Source organism: Strix uralensis, chromosome 27, assembly GCF_047716275.1.
Source record: "Strix uralensis isolate ZFMK-TIS-50842 chromosome 27, bStrUra1, whole genome shotgun sequence".
Classification (NCBI taxonomy): domain Eukaryota; kingdom Metazoa; phylum Chordata; class Aves; order Strigiformes; family Strigidae; genus Strix; species Strix uralensis.
In genome coordinates this window covers 6,816,341-6,832,587 of record NC_133998.1, presented here as the reverse complement: position 1 = coordinate 6,832,587, position 16,247 = coordinate 6,816,341, and the positions used below count along the sequence as shown (strand labels likewise).

At 69.9% G+C, this 16,247-nt stretch overlaps 1 protein-coding gene across 1 annotated transcript; it reads left to right on the top strand.

Annotated features, from left to right (window-relative positions):
• Window positions 1-1,674: 1,674 nt before the first annotated feature.
• Window positions 1,675-15,972, top strand: HCN2 (hyperpolarization activated cyclic nucleotide gated potassium and sodium channel 2). Its single transcript, XM_074851530.1, has 8 exons — window positions 1,675-2,132; window positions 8,609-9,032; window positions 11,416-11,577; window positions 12,485-12,703; window positions 12,950-13,096; window positions 13,396-13,636; window positions 13,796-13,960; window positions 14,082-15,972. Exons 1-8 carry the CDS (start codon window positions 1,690-1,692, stop codon window positions 15,026-15,028), a joined length of 2,748 nt encoding a protein of 915 aa, XP_074707631.1. The 5' UTR covers window positions 1,675-1,689; the 3' UTR covers window positions 15,029-15,972.
• Window positions 15,973-16,247: the final 275 nt, after the last annotated feature.

Below are 16,247 nucleotides of genomic sequence, written 5' to 3'. Positions count from 1 at the left end.
GCCGGGCTGGCCACGGGGCTGGCCGGGCAGCGTGGCTCTGCGGCACGTAAGTGGGTTATGCAAGGCTCCCACCGCCGGCCTCGTGCTGGCGGGTGCCGTCCTGGTGAAAATCAATGCATGGTTTAATTTCCTTGATGAGGATTATGGGTCCTGCCTGACCCGGCTCTCGGGCCGTGGCACAAAGCACCACTTGTGCCTTTTGTTTGGGAGGCGCAGGGTGGGCAAAGATCCTGGGGGGGACGGGGCAGCATCGTGCTGCGCTCGGCCGGGCCCACTCCCCCGCGGCGCAGCCCCAGCGGGCCAAGGCGTGAGCTGGCCTCTGCCGGGGTGCCCCGCTCCGAGCCGGGGGACAGCGGGTGCTCTGGGCACCCCCATCTGCGGGGATCCTGCTCAGCTTCTGCCGCCCTGGGGGGAGCCCTGAGCCGCTGCTGCCTCCCCGGGGCCTCGCTCCACTCTGGCCTCTCCAGCCTCCGGCTCAGGTCAAGCTGCAGCGTCGGGGGCTCCCCCGAGGGCTGGGGGACAGCTGGGGGGGGCAGCGCTATCCTGGGGAGCAGTTTGGAGAAATGGGCTGTCGCGGGTGGTTCCGTGAAGCCGAGGGGGTGACTCGCTGCAGAGCGAGCCCGCGGTGGGCTGGAGCGCGGCTTTTGGGGCGTCCTGGGCCGTGGGGCTCCGCGGGGGGGCGGCGGCTGCCTGACCGGGGCGCGGAGTGGGGCTGGCGGGGGCCGGGGCCGGGGCCGGGGCCGGGGCAGGAGCCGGACGCGTGGTGTGCGGCTGCGTTTCTGCACCGCGGGCAGCAGATGGTGCCACCCGCTCCGGCCGCGTCGCCCATGCGGCACCGTGACCCCGGACGGGTCTCGGTCTGCCGAGGGCCTGCGGCAGCCGGCGCTGCCGGAGCCGCGGCGGTGCTCGGGGCTCACCCGGCCTCCTCCTCGCTCCCGTGTCCTCGCAGCTCGGGGCAGCCGCGGGGGGACGGCGGGGCGGGGGGGGGCTGGTCCCGCTGACCCGCTCCCGGCACCCAGAGCACCACCGGGTCCCGCCGTGGCTGCGGGCGCGGGTGTCCCCTCGCTGGTGCCCAGCTGCAGTTCCCGGCCCGTGGCGTTTCCGGGACACGCAGGAGCCGCCCTGTCCCGGGGTGCCGGTCCCGGGTCCCCATCGCTGCGACCCCCCCGCCCCACCCCCACCCCCGGCCGTTCCTCCCGCCACCGGCTCGGGGCGGGGGGGGCTCAGCCCTGGGGGGTGTGAGGGGACGGGCTGGGTCTGGGGACGTGGGCGATGGGTCCCCGGGGCTGCGGGAGGGTGAAGCCACGTCGCCCCGGTCTGCGCGGAGCCCCCCGTGCCCGGCGGGGCTGCGGGGTCCGCCCCAGGCCCGGGGGTGGGTGGGGCCGCCCCGGGAGCGGGTCCCGGATGCGAAGGGGCTTTCGACGGGGCAGCGCCCGGAGCGCTCCCTGCCCGGCGGGGGGGTAGGAGGGGTCCGGAGCCCCGCGGGGGGAGCGCCCGGGCCGGGGCCGTCGGGCGCAGCGGGGGCAGCCCCGGTCGCCGGTGCCGCCGGCGGGGGCTGTGCCGGCGGGGGGAGCTGCGGAGCTGCCCGGTGCCCGCCCCGCCGCCCGCCCCCGGCCCGCCCCGGCCCGCCCCCGCCGCGGCGGCGGCCGCCACTCGGCCGCCGGTGGCCTCGGCGGCGGCAGCGGCAGGATGCGGGCGGGCGGCGGGGAGGCGGCGGCCGAGGAGGAGGCGGCCGAGGCGGCCAAGCGCGGCGGCGGGGGGGGGGCGGCGGCGGCGGGGCGGGCGCGGGGCCGCGGCGGGAAGGGGTCCCCGAACGGCGAGTGCCGGCGGGGGGAGCCGCCGCGCAGCCCCGGCCCGGAGCCCCCCCGGGAGCCCAAGGTCTCCTTCTCCTGCGGCGGCGGCGGCGCGTCCCCCGGCGGGGCCAAGGCGGCCGAGGAGGGCGCGGAGGATGCGGGCGAGGAGGCCCGCGGCAGCCAGGCCAGCTTCATGCAGCGGCAGTTCGGGGCGATGCTCCAGCCCGGCGTCAACAAGTTCTCGCTGCGGATGTTCGGGTCGCAGAAGGCGGTGGAGCGGGAGCAGGAGCGCGTCAAGTCGGCGGGGGCCTGGATCATCCACCCCTACAGCGACTTCAGGTGCGCGCCCGGCCGGGGGGGGCGAGGGCAGCGCCCGGGACCCCGCGGGGCTCCGGGGCCGGTGCATCGGGCCGGGCTGGTGCATCCCTCCCCGGTGCCGGTACATCCTCCCCCCCCGCCCCGGTGCTGGTACATCCTCCCCGCCCCCCCCGCCCCGGTGCTGGTACATCCTCCCCGCCCCCCCCCCCCCGGTGCCGGTACATCCTCCCCCCCCCCCCGGTGCCGGTACATCCTCCCTCCCCCCCCGGTGCCGGTACATCCTCTCCCCCCGGTGCCGGTATATCCTCCCCCCCCCCACCCCGGTGCCGGTATATCCTCCCCACCCCGGGGCCGGTATATCCTCCCCGCCCTCCCCCCCCGGGGCCGGTGCATCCCCCCCCCGGGGCCGGTACATCCTCCCCCCCCCCCGGGGCCGGTGCATCCCCCCGGGGGTGGGGGGCGAGGGGCCGAGCGGAGCCCGGGGCCGGCGCCGCGGGCGGGGGAAGGGGAGGCCGGGCCGAGCCGTGCCCTGGAGAGGGCACCTTGAGCTGTGCTGGGGGTGGCGGCGCGGATGCTGCTCGCCCGGGTGCAGGGAGGGGCCGGCGGCTGGGCACCCCCCTCCCCAGCGGGGCTGCAGCCGATCCGGGGGTGCCGAGAGCCCCCCGCTTTGACAGGGGGGTGTCCGGGCAAGGGCACCCCCTCGTCCTTCGCGGGGCCTCCGGCGGCTCGGCCCAGCGCGGACCCTCTAGAGCCCCACTGGGCTCTGCCCCCCGCGACCGCCCCTGGGGACGGTGTCACCCTCCCCCGGCAGGGCCGGGCTCTGGCCTGGAGCACCCGCTGCTCTCCCCTCCCGCTGCCAAGCGGAGCTTTGCCAAGGCCCCCCCTCCCCCGAGGAGGCCTGATCCCGTCCCTGCCATCCAGGGAGTTTCAGGGGGGATTCATCTCGCTCCCAAGCGGGCCCAGAGACCCCCAGACCCAGCCTGAGCAGCTTCCAGCCGAGGAACGGCGAACCCAGGGAGAAGGACGCTGCAGCTCCATCTCCTTCCCCCCCACCCCGAGCCCGGGGGGGGGCTCGGAGGCAGCAGATGCTTCCCAGGTCATGTGAAAGCTGCTGGGGGGGGGGGGGGACGTGCGGCTCGACTGGCTGGGGAAAACGGCACCGGGGATGGGTGGCCCCCACGGCATCACCAGTGAGCTGGGCATGGGGGTCCCTGGTCCAGGGACCTCCAAGGGGCTGGAAGGCCTTTGGCCGGAGGCTGGGGGGGGGACGAGGAGCTCGGCTTTGAGTTGTTCTGGTGCGCGGTGTGGGGAGGGTCGAGGGAGGGTGCGGGGATGCTGCTGAGCCAGACCCCGGGATCCGTTCACCGCTGATGGGTCCCCACCAGCGCGGGGGTCCCCGGGGCAGGGGGAAGAGGCCACCCACGGGTGGGGGGGTCTGCCCTGGCCAGGTGGGCTCAGAGCAGGAACCAGCGCCTGCACCTCCCGCCCTCATGCGCTGCTCCTGGGCCCATCTGGCACCTTCCAGAGGAGCGGCCGGCGGCCCTCGGCCCCTCTCGGGGCTGCCCTCCTCTCGGGGTCCTGCGCCCTTGCGACAGGCTTTCCCGGGGGGGGCCCGCCGAAGGCACCTGCCCGAGCCCCTCCTTGACTTGCTGGCTGGGCACCGGCTCTGCTGCAGAGCCAGGGCGAGGGCGGCTGCACGGCGAGGGCGGCTGCACCGCGCAGCCATCGCCCATCCCGCCGCGGAGCAGGTGAGGTGGTGCCAGGCGGATCCTTGGTTCCTGGGGGCTGGCGAGCCGGGGGGCTGAGTGACCCCACCGTCCCCCCCATGACTGCACCAGGGCCAGCGCCTGCCCTGCTCCTCTGAGCTGGCAGAGCCGCGGTGCTGCCGAGAGCTGCGGTGGGAGCGAGGCCTCGGAGGCTTCCCTGGAGCGGAGCAGCGACGCTCCCCAGGCGGGTGCTTGCGGCGGGCGGGCAGGTGCCGGCCCACGCTGGGGTGACCTTGGGGAGTCACCCTGGCCAGCCTGCCCCGCGCTGGCTCCTTCCCTCCTGGAGTCACTGTCAAAACTTGAAACCCATTGGGGAAGAGCCCCGGCCTGTGTTTTGATGCTGCGAGTGGCGTAGGAGAGTTCCCTGCCCAGCGGGGAGGAGCCGTGGGCAGAGCCGCGGCATCATCTGGGGCTACAAACGTGCACACGAGCAGGATCAGCTCAACGCGGGGCTGAAATCCCGGCCATGAGGAGCCTGCCCTGCTGGGGCATGTTGAGGACGTGTGTCCTTCTATTCCACATTGCCCTGCCGTAAAAAAAATGTGTTTATCTAGTAATGATAATGGAGCATGAACCCAGCTGTGTTTGCCCTGCAAAACCCATTTTCCCGTCTTAAGATAAAACCATTACCCATCTGCATATGTGACATCATTTCGTAATCGGAGTCGTTTAGCGATCCTGTCTCCTCACGGACACAGCGCGGCGATTATTCATGCAAAATTCAGGGGCAGACTTGCTCCAGGAATGAAAGTTGCTATTTACATAAATATTGAATTATTAGGAAGCAGCCTGGGTGGCTGGTTGAGATCCCGAGCTGCAAATCTGATAAAGGAGACCTTGGAAATCGCACGCTGAAGCAGACAGTGCTGAGCAGAGCCACCTCCTTCCAGGTGCTGTGCGCCGTTGTCGTCTCTGTGTTCGCCTCTTCTGGTCTTTATTGATGGGAGGAAAAAGCCCAGTTAGCGTTGACTTTTTTGTTATTTCTGTTGGTGTTTCTGCAACTGGGGTATCGCGCTTGGAGCGGGATTGGGAGCCTGAGGGCTGCATCCAGCCCTCGTTTCGCAGTGACCCGCGGCACGTTGCTGTTCTGGCTCCCACATTTACACCCCGTACGCACCCGGGGCCCAGGCAGGGGCGTGTGTGGGGCTGGGGGTGCTGCGAGGCCTCGGGAGCAGGGACGCACGTGGGGCCAGGGCCAAGGAGGAGGCCGGTGGCGTTCCCAGGGGGCCGGGTGCTTCCCGGGGAGCACAGGAGCCCAGGGAGCGGGTGCTCCAGCTCCAGGGTCCATCCCTTCCCCTTCTCACACGGGAAGAGCCTTGCGTAAGCCCGGGAGGAGGATTCAGCCTCTCTGGATGCATCAGTAATGCTGGGAGCTGCGCGCAGCAGTGACTCAGTGGTGGTGGCGGTGCCCGTCTCCCCGCGACCGCCGCGGGGCCACCTGCCACGGCCACGGCTACGCCGGCATCGCCCCCCACCAGCCCGGCGCTCGCAGCCTTCCGCGATGCTGGGGCTGGGGCTGGGGCTGGGATGGGGATGGGGATGGGGCTGGGGCTGGGGCTGGGACTGGGGCTGAGCTGTGGGTTTTTGCTGCTGGCGAATTTCTGTTGCAAGAGCCGATCCCGCACCTGAATCAGGGGCAAAGCCACATCCAGAGCGTGTGTCCCTGGTGCCGCTTGGCCAGAATCTTCCTCTTCTGGACTTAAAACAGTTTCTGGGGCTTTGCTGGTGCCTGGATGGTGCCACCGTCGGGGCTCCTGAGCAGAGGGACCGGGCTCGCCAGCTGTGGTCACTCCCAGTGTGTGGACCAGCGCTGCTGCTGGTCCCGGTGTTACCGTTCCCTCTGGTGAGGCTGTCGGGGAGCTGTTGTCCCCCTCTGCAGTGTCGGTGTGGGGCAGTCGGACCTGCTGAAAGTGACAGGGAAGAAAGGCTGCGACCCGCTGTCTGGGGGGATTTCAAAGGTTTTGGGTCCTCGAGCAGTTTGCAAAGCCTTGATCCCCCCTCCCCTCCCCAGGGACCCCTGGGGTAAAGGGCTTTTCCAGGGGGGAGCAGCACCAGTCATTCACCACAACTGGCTGTGCTGGGAGGGGGGGGGGGTACGGTCGGGATGTTGGGCATCGCACCTCCCTGCTCGCTCAGCTCGGGCAAACTCCTGCCACTGGCTTCTTAACCCAGTTATAGGAGCGACCTCGTTTTTTAGAATATGAGTATTTAGTGCGAGTTTGCAGAGCACCGATCCTGCGCTGCTCCCGCCCGCTTGCAGCCAGGGCCTTGGTCCGGGCCGAGGGGCTCATCCCTCGGGGACCCCCCGGTCTCGGGGAGCTCCGGCCGCCCGGGCAGGCTGGGGAGCGGCAGCTGGGGGCCCGGTCACTGCCGTCGCCATCGAGGGGAGCGACACGTTGCACCGAGCGTGTGGAGGTGGCTGGATCGTCCCTGGGAGCTCCGTGTGCCAGTGATGGAGCTGAGAGGGGACATCCTGGTGTCCTGCTGCTGTGCCCCCCCTCGGATGGCGCCGGGGGTTCTCCTGGCCCCCCCCAGGCAGCAACAGCGGGCAGACGGGGAGGCTTTGCTGGTGCAGCCGTCGGGATTGCCCCGCGCCTCTCCGGCCTTGGGGTCTCGTCGGGGTTTTGGAGGTGCTGGAGCGGTGGCAGCTCTGCGGAGGGACCTGGTGCTCTGGGGTCTTGGGGGCAGGAGTGTGGGGGGGTCCTGGGGCTTGGGGGGGGCTCAGCCCCGACTCAGCTCCTGGCCAGGACCTGTGGGGCGGCACTGCTGAGCCAGGCTCGGGGCAGGCGGTGCAGTAGGAACGCAGCAGCCCCCGCTCGCAGGGGCTTTCGGCATCTTCTGTCACCGTCGCTGCCATTCAACTGGGTCAGGAGCAAAGGAGGGGGTGCTGAGGATCCTAATTAATTTGTTTTCAGATATTTTTAGTAGCCTGGATTGGATCTTATTTTCTATGCACACACTGCTCTTGGAGGAAGAAAGGGTTGGCATCACACCCGGGTCCCCAAAGAGATCACACAGAGTCAGCCGTGTGTCTTGGGGGGGTCAGGAGCAGTTTACTTTCTCAGCAGGCTGAGTTCTGCCCTGGCTCAGCCAGATTGCGAAGGGATTTGAGCCAGTGGAGAGTTTGGCCCAGCTGGCGTGATTATTTAATCTTTGTTCTTCACAGCTTTGCGTGGCTGATGCCCCCACGGGACTCGCTCTGTGCCGCGGGGTCAGTTCGCAGCGAGGGCACGAGCTGCTGGGGGGTTTGTGGGGCAGATCCAGCCTGGTGCTGCCGCGGCCCCAGCAGCGGCTCTGCCGGTGTCCGGGGGGTCGTGTCATGCGGCTGGAGCCCAGGGGTCCGGCAGGACCCACTGTGGCCGCAGGGGTGCGGGGGAACACAGCCCGCTCCTCCTGGCTGGGGAGGGTACCCTGGAGACAGCCCTGGGTGTGAAGTCACCCTTGTGCAGCAGTGACATCACTCACGGTTGCCACGACAACGCCTCACATGGGGAAGGTGTCATTGGAGAAAGGTCAGGAGCCGGGATGCTCAGCTCCGGTCCTGCGCTAATCTGCACGGGGGGATGGAGCCGGCCCATCCCCCGTTCCCATCTGCGGGAGGTCCCCCCCTCGTCCCCCCGTCCCCCCCAGTGTGGCCAGGGCAGCCCCTGCCCCTCAGCCTGTGGCTCCTGGGGTGGGCAGCGGCGGGGGGGGGGGGGGGGGGGGGGGCTGAGCGTGGGCAAAGGTCCTGCTGTCTGTGCGGGTGGCACCGAGGAGCATCCTCTCCTCCGGCCCCCCAGGGCAGTGCCAGGGCGTGGGGCAGGCGGGGCCGGGGACCCCTGTGCACGGTCCTGCCGGGATGGGGCTGCTGTGACCTTGCAGATGCTCGGAAAGGTCATGGGAGGCCCAGAGCATGGGGCAAGGAGAGAGGAGAGAAGGACGGGGGTGAGGCAGGGGAGGGTGGGGGCGGCGGAGGAGCCGCGCAGCCGGGCAGAGGCAGAGGCTCCAGCTGCAGCCGTACGTGACCCGCTGCGGCTCCTTCCGCCGCGGCCGCGCTGCCGGGGTCCAGCAGCCACCGCCCTGCGCACCCCCAAAACCAGGACCACAGCCCCGTCCAGGGAGGCGCTGGGGAGGGGTGGCCCTGGCTGTCCCTGGGGACTCTGTCCCCCGTCGTCGGGTCGCCCCCCGGGAGTGGGGATGGGTGGGGGCTGCTCCCAGGGCAGCGGTGGGGGAGGCCGAGCTCCCCCGTCCTGCCTCCAGCCGTGACCTCGAGCGCTGACCGCAGAGAGTGCGATGGCCCCGCCGCGGACGGCGGTTTGGGGGTGAGGGTGATCCCCAGCCCGTGGGCGGCTCAGCGGGGGGGTCTCCCCCACCGGCACATGGCAGCATCGTTCTCCCCTGGGACATGCCTGGTTTGGGTGCTCAGGGCAGACCTGGGGCCAAACCAGCGCAGCAGAAAGAGCCCCCGCAGCGGCCAGCCCCAGCCTCATCCTGCACCCCCTCCGCACTCGCACAGCCATACCGCTACCAGGGGCTGCGCTGCCCGGCAAGATCAGGCCTGGAGGCAGTTTTGAGGGGGGGGAGCAGGATGTGGTCCCTGGGCAGAGGGTGCCTGGGGCCGAGGTGGAATCAGGGTGCTGGCACCCCGGCAGCGGGGGTCTCTTAGGGCAGGGTGTAGTGACCAGGTCCCCTCGATGCAGGGGGTGGCTGCGGGGCGCTGGTGACACCCTCCTCCATCCTCTCGCTCCCCAGGTTTTACTGGGACTTCACGATGCTGCTCTTCATGGTGGGCAACCTGATCATCATCCCCGTGGGCATCACCTTCTTCAAGGAGGAGACCACAGCGCCCTGGATCGTCTTCAACGTGGTCTCTGACACCTTCTTCCTGATGGACCTGGTGCTGAACTTCCGGACGGGGATTGTCATCGAGGACAACACGGAAATCATCCTGGACCCCGAGAGGATCAAGAAGAAGTACCTCAAGACCTGGTTTGTGGTGGACTTTGTCTCGTCCATCCCCGTGGACTATGTCTTCCTCATCGTGGAGAAGGGCATAGACTCGGAGGTCTACAAGACGGCCCGCGCCCTTCGCATCGTCCGCTTCACCAAGATCCTCAGCCTCCTGCGGCTCCTGCGCCTCTCCCGGCTCATCCGCTACATCCACCAGTGGGAGGAGGTGAGTGTCCCACGGGACGCAGCGGCACTGGCTGGGGGGAGCAGGAGCCAGGAGGGGCCCCTGTGAGGGCCGCGGGGCTCGGCACTGCCCGAGGTGCCGGCGGGTTGGAGGGGGCCTGCGGGGCTGCATGCGGGGCTGCATGCGGGGCCAGTGGGTGGCTGTGACCCTCCCTGGAGAGGGGGGGGAGGTTCTGGGCACCCCTGGGTGTCCCCCACCTTCCCTCTGCTCTGTCCCCTGTGGTACAGCAGCACCCCTGGGTGACAGCATGGCCAGGCACAGGCAGACGTGCTGCCCCGTGCTCTGCCAGCAGCTCAACCGCGTCTGTGGTTGGCTCGACCACCCAGCTCCGCACCTCTGGTCCCCGCCAGCTCGCTGGGGAGCACCGGGGGGGCTGCGGGAGCCCCAGCACCTCAGGGCCAGCAGGACCCCGGGGTGCCCAGGGCAGGAGGCGGGGTGCTGCCCGGCTTGGTGCACCCAGGGTGTGCCTTGGCGTGGGGACAGGGTGTGCTCGGCCTTGCCGCGTGGGCAGGTGCCTCCCGGCAGCTCCGCTGGCTGCGCGCCCGCGGCTGGAGGGGTGGCGAGGGCCTTCGCTCCCTCCTCCTCCTCCTCTGCCACCGCCTGTCCCCAGGCCCAGCGAGGGCACGTGCGGCTCTTGGCCGGGTGTCCGGTAGCGCAGCAGGGACCCGCGGTGCAGTCTGGGCACGGTGACGTCGGCTCCGGTGGCTGCGGGGATGGCACCGGACCCTCCTGCGCCTCCACCCTGCAAAGCCGCGTGGCCGCTCTGCGAGCCGGGGTGGGCGCTGGGGGCTTGTGCCCAGCTGGGGTCTGCTGCGGGAGCTCCCGTGCCTCCTGTGAAGCCCCATCCCAGACCGTGTCCAGCCCCCCCTGTCCCCCCCCCCGCCAGGGCTCCGGCTCTGCACCCTTTTTTCACTTTCAGATGGGATTTAGCAGGGAGAGCGGCGGGGGCGCGTTAAACCTGCGCGTGGCTGCGCGGATTATCCGGGTAATCGCATCCGCCTACGGGGCACGGGCGGGGAGGTGGCCCCGATCCCCGCTGGGACTCACCTGCTCTCGGTGGGGGCTGGTGGATGCTGTGGGACCATCTCCGGGGAGGCCACATGTGCCTGATTTAGCCCTCGACGGCAGTGGGTGGGAGAGGGGCAGAGAGTGGCCACTCTGGGGTAGAGATGGCCACTGGCTGCATCGGGGCAGGGATGTGCCCGCGGCCGGCAGAGACGGGGCCAGGGCTGCTCCTGCCTGTCCTCGCCCCTTCCCCAGCCCTCGCGCTCCACCTTGTTCCCTCCCCAGCACGTTGCACCGGCTCTGCCTCGTGCTGCCCGCGCCGCGTGCCCTGCCTGCGCAGGCAGCCACAGAGCCCGCTGTGGCCGTGGCGGTGGCCGTGGCCATGGCCGTGGCTGTGGCCATGGCGTGGCCCTGCAGCTGCTCCATGCGATGCTGCAGGGCTCCAGCCTTGGATCTGCAGCGGGGGGACGATTGGGAGTTTCACAGCAAGGGGGTTAATTGCTTATTTTTTTTCTTTCCCCCTGCCCTGAATTCACTTTTTCTGGACGCTAAAAATATTAAAGGAAAAGGAACAAGTCCTCAGCCCGTGGCTCAGTTTGCAACCAGTAGGACACGTCTCTACCCCCTACCTGTGGGGGGCCGGGGGCAGGGGGTGCTGCTGCCAGGCTGGGGCTGGGGACGCGGCCAGGGGAGCCCCGCTCTGACGGGAGCTGGGGGCTCGGGGGTGCTCAGGGCACCGATCAGCCGCTCCACGGCCAGGGCTCTGGTCCCAGCACCACCATGGTGGGTCCCCCCGGTCACAGCTCCCTCCCCTGGGCTGGGGGCTCTCCCGGGGGCCCTCCCGGGGTGTTGTTGATGTGTCTCAGTGTTTGATGCTCTCGTAGCCGCCAGCCCTGGGGGGACGCAGCCCCGGCGCATTGTTGGTGGGATTTCTGGGCAGTGTGGAGCCGCCCGGGCTGCTCTCCCCAGATTGGGGGCTGAGAGGGGACCTGACGTGGGCACCTCGGACCCTCTTTACCAAAAGCCGCCTGTGGCTGAGCCTGGTCCCCAGCACCCGCTGCCCCGGGGGCTGCCCCGCTCCCTCGCCAGTGCCCAAAGCATTTGGCTCTCCCTGAGCAGCCGCCAGCGCTGGCTTATCCTCACCAAAGCTCGCGGCCATTAGTGCTTTCCAGGGCGGCAGCGTGGCAGCGTCCGACCAGCTAGAAATAGGCAGGTGGAGCACAGGCTGCTGGGGGGGCTGGGACCGTGAGTGCCTCCTTTGGCCGAGGCCGTGTGGGTCAGTGCCCCGAGGGCGCCGGGCAGTGGGGGATGGTCCCTGCGCTCACCCGCTGCTGTCCCGCCCCGGCCCCGCCACCTGCAGATTTTCCACATGACCTACGACCTGGCCAGCGCGGTGATGAGGATCATCAACCTCATCGGCATGATGCTGCTGCTCTGCCACTGGGACGGCTGCCTCCAGTTCCTGGTGCCCATGCTGCAGGATTTCCCCCAGAACTGCTGGGTCTCCATCAACGGGATGGTGGTGAGTGCTGCTCCCGGCCCCACCGCGCTCCCCTGGCCCCGCGCCGCCCGGAGCCGCAGTGCCCGACGGTGCGAGCGCGGGGGGGGCACGGGGCCCCCGCGCCTGCTGCGGACGCTCTCCCTGGCGAGGTCTCGCAGGACCCGGGGCCTGTGATCGATCCGGGTGGGCGGAAGATGCTGACGGGGCTCTTTGCCCCGTCCCTTGCCGCCTTCTCCTGCTCATTAGTAGCAAAGCTGCTATTAATAAATAATGGGCCACGTTTCTAATTGCTCCCTCTCTGCCCTGCAGCGTGCTACAAATGGCTCTTCTGCCTCCATCCCTCTCATCCCGCTCTGCCGGTGTTCCCATCCCTGCTCCATTCCCCCTGCCTGGCTTCCTCCCCTTCCTTCCTCCCCTCCTCGTCTCGCGCTTTCCCTTCCCCGGCTGCTTCGCTCCTGGGGGAGCCGGGGCTTTGCCTGAGGCTGGGCCGGGGGATTCCAGCCTGACCCAGCCACGTCCGCAGGCTCCCGCGTGCTGCGGTAACTCAGCAGCTTCCACAAACTCAGAGCTTGTTCCCGTCACAGCATTTCACAAAGCTGCACTTTTGTATATCAGCTTAAAAAAACCCAACAACATCACTGAGTCCCTGAAGCGAAGCCAGGCGGGTGGTGAGGTGCAGGAACCCGCCGGGAAGGAGCAGAGCGCTGCGGGATCGCCGCCCGGGCGCTTGGGGTGGGTTTGGGCCTCACCTGCAGGGTGGGACTGTCACAGCCCAACAATCCCCTTGCTGAGTGCGGCGGGGAGGCAGAGGCAGAGAACCAGGACAGTTTGCCAGGCCTGAGTCGGGGCGCTGTACCCACGCACACGCATGTGCGAGCGGCCGAGCGGCCGCCGGGGCTGAGCGCCGCCGCCATCCCTGTCGCTGCAGAACGACTCCTGGAGCGAGCTGTACTCCTTCGCCCTCTTCAAGTCCATGAGCCACATGCTCTGCATCGGCTACGGGAAGCAGGCGCCTGAGAGCATGACAGACATCTGGCTGACGATGCTGAGCATGATCGTGGGGGCCACCTGCTACGCCATGTTCATCGGCCACGCCACCGCCCTCATCCAGTCGCTGGACTCGTCCCGGCGCCAGTACCAGGAGAAGGTAAGGCTGGGCTGGACGGGGACCACGGCCCCCAGCCCCTGCCTGGCGCAGCCCCCCTGGAGCCGCAGCGGTGCCTGACGGGGTGAGCGCTCTGTGCCGACACAGGGCAGGGACGAGGCGCCGGAGCGGGACCCCACAGCCAGGAGGGGTCTGGGCTCACCCACGGAGCAGGGACGTGCTGGGGGTCCCGGCCCCGCAACCCCCGCCCGGCTGGGCCCTGACGCCGTCCCTCGTCCCTCCCCGCAGTACAAGCAGGTGGAGCAGTACATGTCATTCCACAAGCTGCCCGCCGACTTCCGCCAGAAGATCCACGACTACTACGAGCACCGCTACCAGGGCAAGATGTTCGATGAGGACAGCATCCTGGGGGAGCTCAATGAGCCCCTGCGCGAGGTAAGGGCCCCCGGGGGCCGGAGAGGTGGCTGAGGGACGCTGTGGCGAGGATGGGACCCCCTGAGCCCTCCCCACAGCGCGGGTCCCCCTGCTCTGTGTGGCGGGGGAGGCCGCGGGGCCACCGGCTCCCACAGGGCATGTGCTTGGGGTCGAGCACCTCTCGCTCTGGCTCTGCAGCTCCACGTGCAAGTGTGTCTGTGCACAATCGTGTCTGCGTGTGCCGACACCTCCGTGTTCGTGAGCCTGCCCCGGGGAAGCCACGTCCCGGGCTCCTGGTCCCTCACCTCCTTCCCCTGCAGGAAATTGTGAACTTCAACTGCCGCAAGCTGGTGGCCTCAATGCCGCTGTTCGCCAACGCGGACCCCAACTTTGTCACGGCGATGCTCACCAAGCTGAAGTTTGAGGTGTTTCAGCCGGGCGACTACATCATCCGCGAGGGCACCATCGGCAAGAAGATGTACTTCATCCAGCACGGGGTGGTCAGCATCCTCACCAAGGGCAACAAGGAGATGAAGCTCTCCGACGGCTCCTACTTCGGAGGTGAGCACTGGTAGGGCCAAGCCCGCGTCCCCTCCTGGGGGCTGCACGAGGCACCAGGAGGCCCGCGCTGTCCCGGGGCACCCGCCACTCGATCGTCCTCGCCCCTTTCCCCTCCTTGCTGGTGGTGTTTTGACTTTGGCACTGGTGTGTCCTCCGCAGAAATCTGCCTGCTGACCCGGGGCCGGCGCACGGCCAGCGTCCGGGCAGACACCTACTGCCGCCTCTACTCGCTCTCGGTGGACAACTTCAACGAGGTGCTGGAGGAGTACCCCATGATGAGACGCGCCTTCGAGACCGTGGCCATCGACCGCCTCGACCGCATCGGTAGGGCACAGCGGGCTGGGGGGGCACGGGGCCTGGCCTGGACGTGGCTGGGGTGGGGGGCTCGGCCTGGCCCCAGCGCAGGGTCTCACGGTGGTCCCCACCCCGGCCCCCTCCCTTGCAGGGAAGAAGAACTCAATCCTGCTCCACAAAGTGCAGCACGACCTCAACTCGGGCGTCTTCAACAACCAGGAGAACGAGATCATCCAGGAGATCGTCAAGTACGACCGGGAGATGGTGCAGCAGGCGGAGCTGCAGCAGCACACGGCCCTGTACAGCCCCGTCCAGCCCCAGGTCACCTCCGCCATCGCCACCCTCCAGCAAGCCGTCGCCATGAGCTTCTGCCCGCAGATGGCCAGCCCGCTGGTGGGCTCCATGGCCCTGGGCTCGCCCCGCATGATGCGCCGCTTGCAGTACGCGCAGGCCGTGCCCAGCCCCTTTGCCGTCTCCCCCGTCTTGCTGCAGCAGAGCCCCCCGCAGCAGCCGCAGCCCCCCGTGCCCCACGCCAACCCCTCGCCCTCGCAGGACCAGGTGCAGCCCACGGCCCTGCCCGCCTCCACCAGCGCCTTCGCCGCGGCCGCGGCCAGCCCGCCGTCCCAAAGCCCGCTGGCCAGCCGGACGTTCGCCTACGGAGCCGCCCCGGGGCAGCTGGGCTCCCAGCTCTCCCTCAGCCAGCAGCAGCCGCCCGGCTCGCCCCAGCGCCTGGCCGCCCACAAGAGCACGCAGGCGCTGCCCACCAGCAGCCTCAGCCAGGATTCGCGGCCCCTCTCGGCCTCGCAGCCCTCGCTGCCCCACGGGCTGGCGGCCGGCAGCACCCAGAGCCCCCCGGCCTCGGCCCGCGAGTCCTGCGCCTCCATCGGTGGGGGCCCAGCCACCGCCTCGCCGGGCCCCGGCCCCCCGGCCGTGCTGCGGGGCCCGGCACCCTCGCGGGGGGCTGCGGCCCACCCACCGGCCGCGGGCTCGGTGCAGGCGGGGCCGCCCGCGCTGCCGCAGGACTCGGCCCGCAAGGATTCGGCGGCCAGCACGCCCGACACGGACCCGGCCAAGTCCAGGCTCTCTTCCAACTTGTGACCTCCGCGCCAGGCCGGGCGCGGGGATGAGTGTGCCCGAGGGGGCTGCGGCCATGAGCCCCGTCTCGCCCCGTGCCCCGTCCTGCGCCGGGTGAGGGCCACGGCCACGCCGCCGGCTGCCTCCCCCCGCCACGGCGCCAGCCCCGCTCCCCGCTGCCTCCCGCCGCAGAGCAGGGCAGCACAGGGGGGCCGCAGCACCCCCCCACCCACCGCGGGGGTACGGGGGGGCCGGGCTGAGCCCCGGCCCGAGTCGCCTCTGACCAAAGCGCGGCCCCGTCTCCCGCTCCCCGTGGCGAAGCCCCGCTGCCCCAGCCGCCCCTAGAAGCCACAGCTGCATCATCCCCGTCTCAGCTCCGCGTATGATCCGTGACCTGAGCCCACGCCTGTGTCTGTGCAGCCCCGGGACCCCTCCCTGGGGCTTTAGGCGCTGGCCAGCCCCGGCGCCTGCCCCCCCTCCCCTCCCACAGACCCCAGGTGAGGGGTGATGGTCCAGGACTGGAGGTAAGTTGGGGGGGGGTCTGAGGGATGGTCACCCCGAGGCTCACGAGAAGCCCACGCACACGCTGCTGCCCCCAGCCCGACCCTGGGGCTGGGGGGGGTAAATGCAGCCCCACTTCCCTGCAGTCAGACACGGGAGCCTGGGGCCCTGCACCCGGGGCTGTCCCGGCACTAACGCCGGGGACACGCACACTGTGTGCACCAGCGTGCCCGGGTGTGCCCCTGCGGACACGGGTGTGCCAGCGGGTGTGTGCAGTGTGTGTGTGTGCACGTATGCCTCTGCCTCACGCTCCGGAGCCTTCCACATTGAATGTACGCAGCGACCGCGGGGCCCGCGCCAGCCCGGCGCCCTGTAGCTGCGCAGCCGGCGGGACACGGCCCCGCTCCCAGCTCCCCCTTTCCCTCCAGCCCATCCTGTGCAATAAACGTCAGCAGCTGACAGAGCTACGGCCGACTCCGTCTCTGCTTCTTCGCCACCGTCCCTCCCCGCCGCGGCTCCGGCTGCCTCCGCTCCCCTGCCACCGGGCACGGCCCCAGGAGCCGGCGTTGGCCTTGGTGAGCTGCTTCCCTGCCAGAGGAGGGACAAGGTGAAAAGGCTCCTCCCAGAACCTTCCCTTGCCGGCAGGGCGCTGTCCCTGCTCCAGCATCAGCGAGGAAGGAGCTGGGAGCAGGCTGGGCGCTGGAGGCGGGTGGGCACAGGGCTCAGGTGAGCCCCAGCCGCA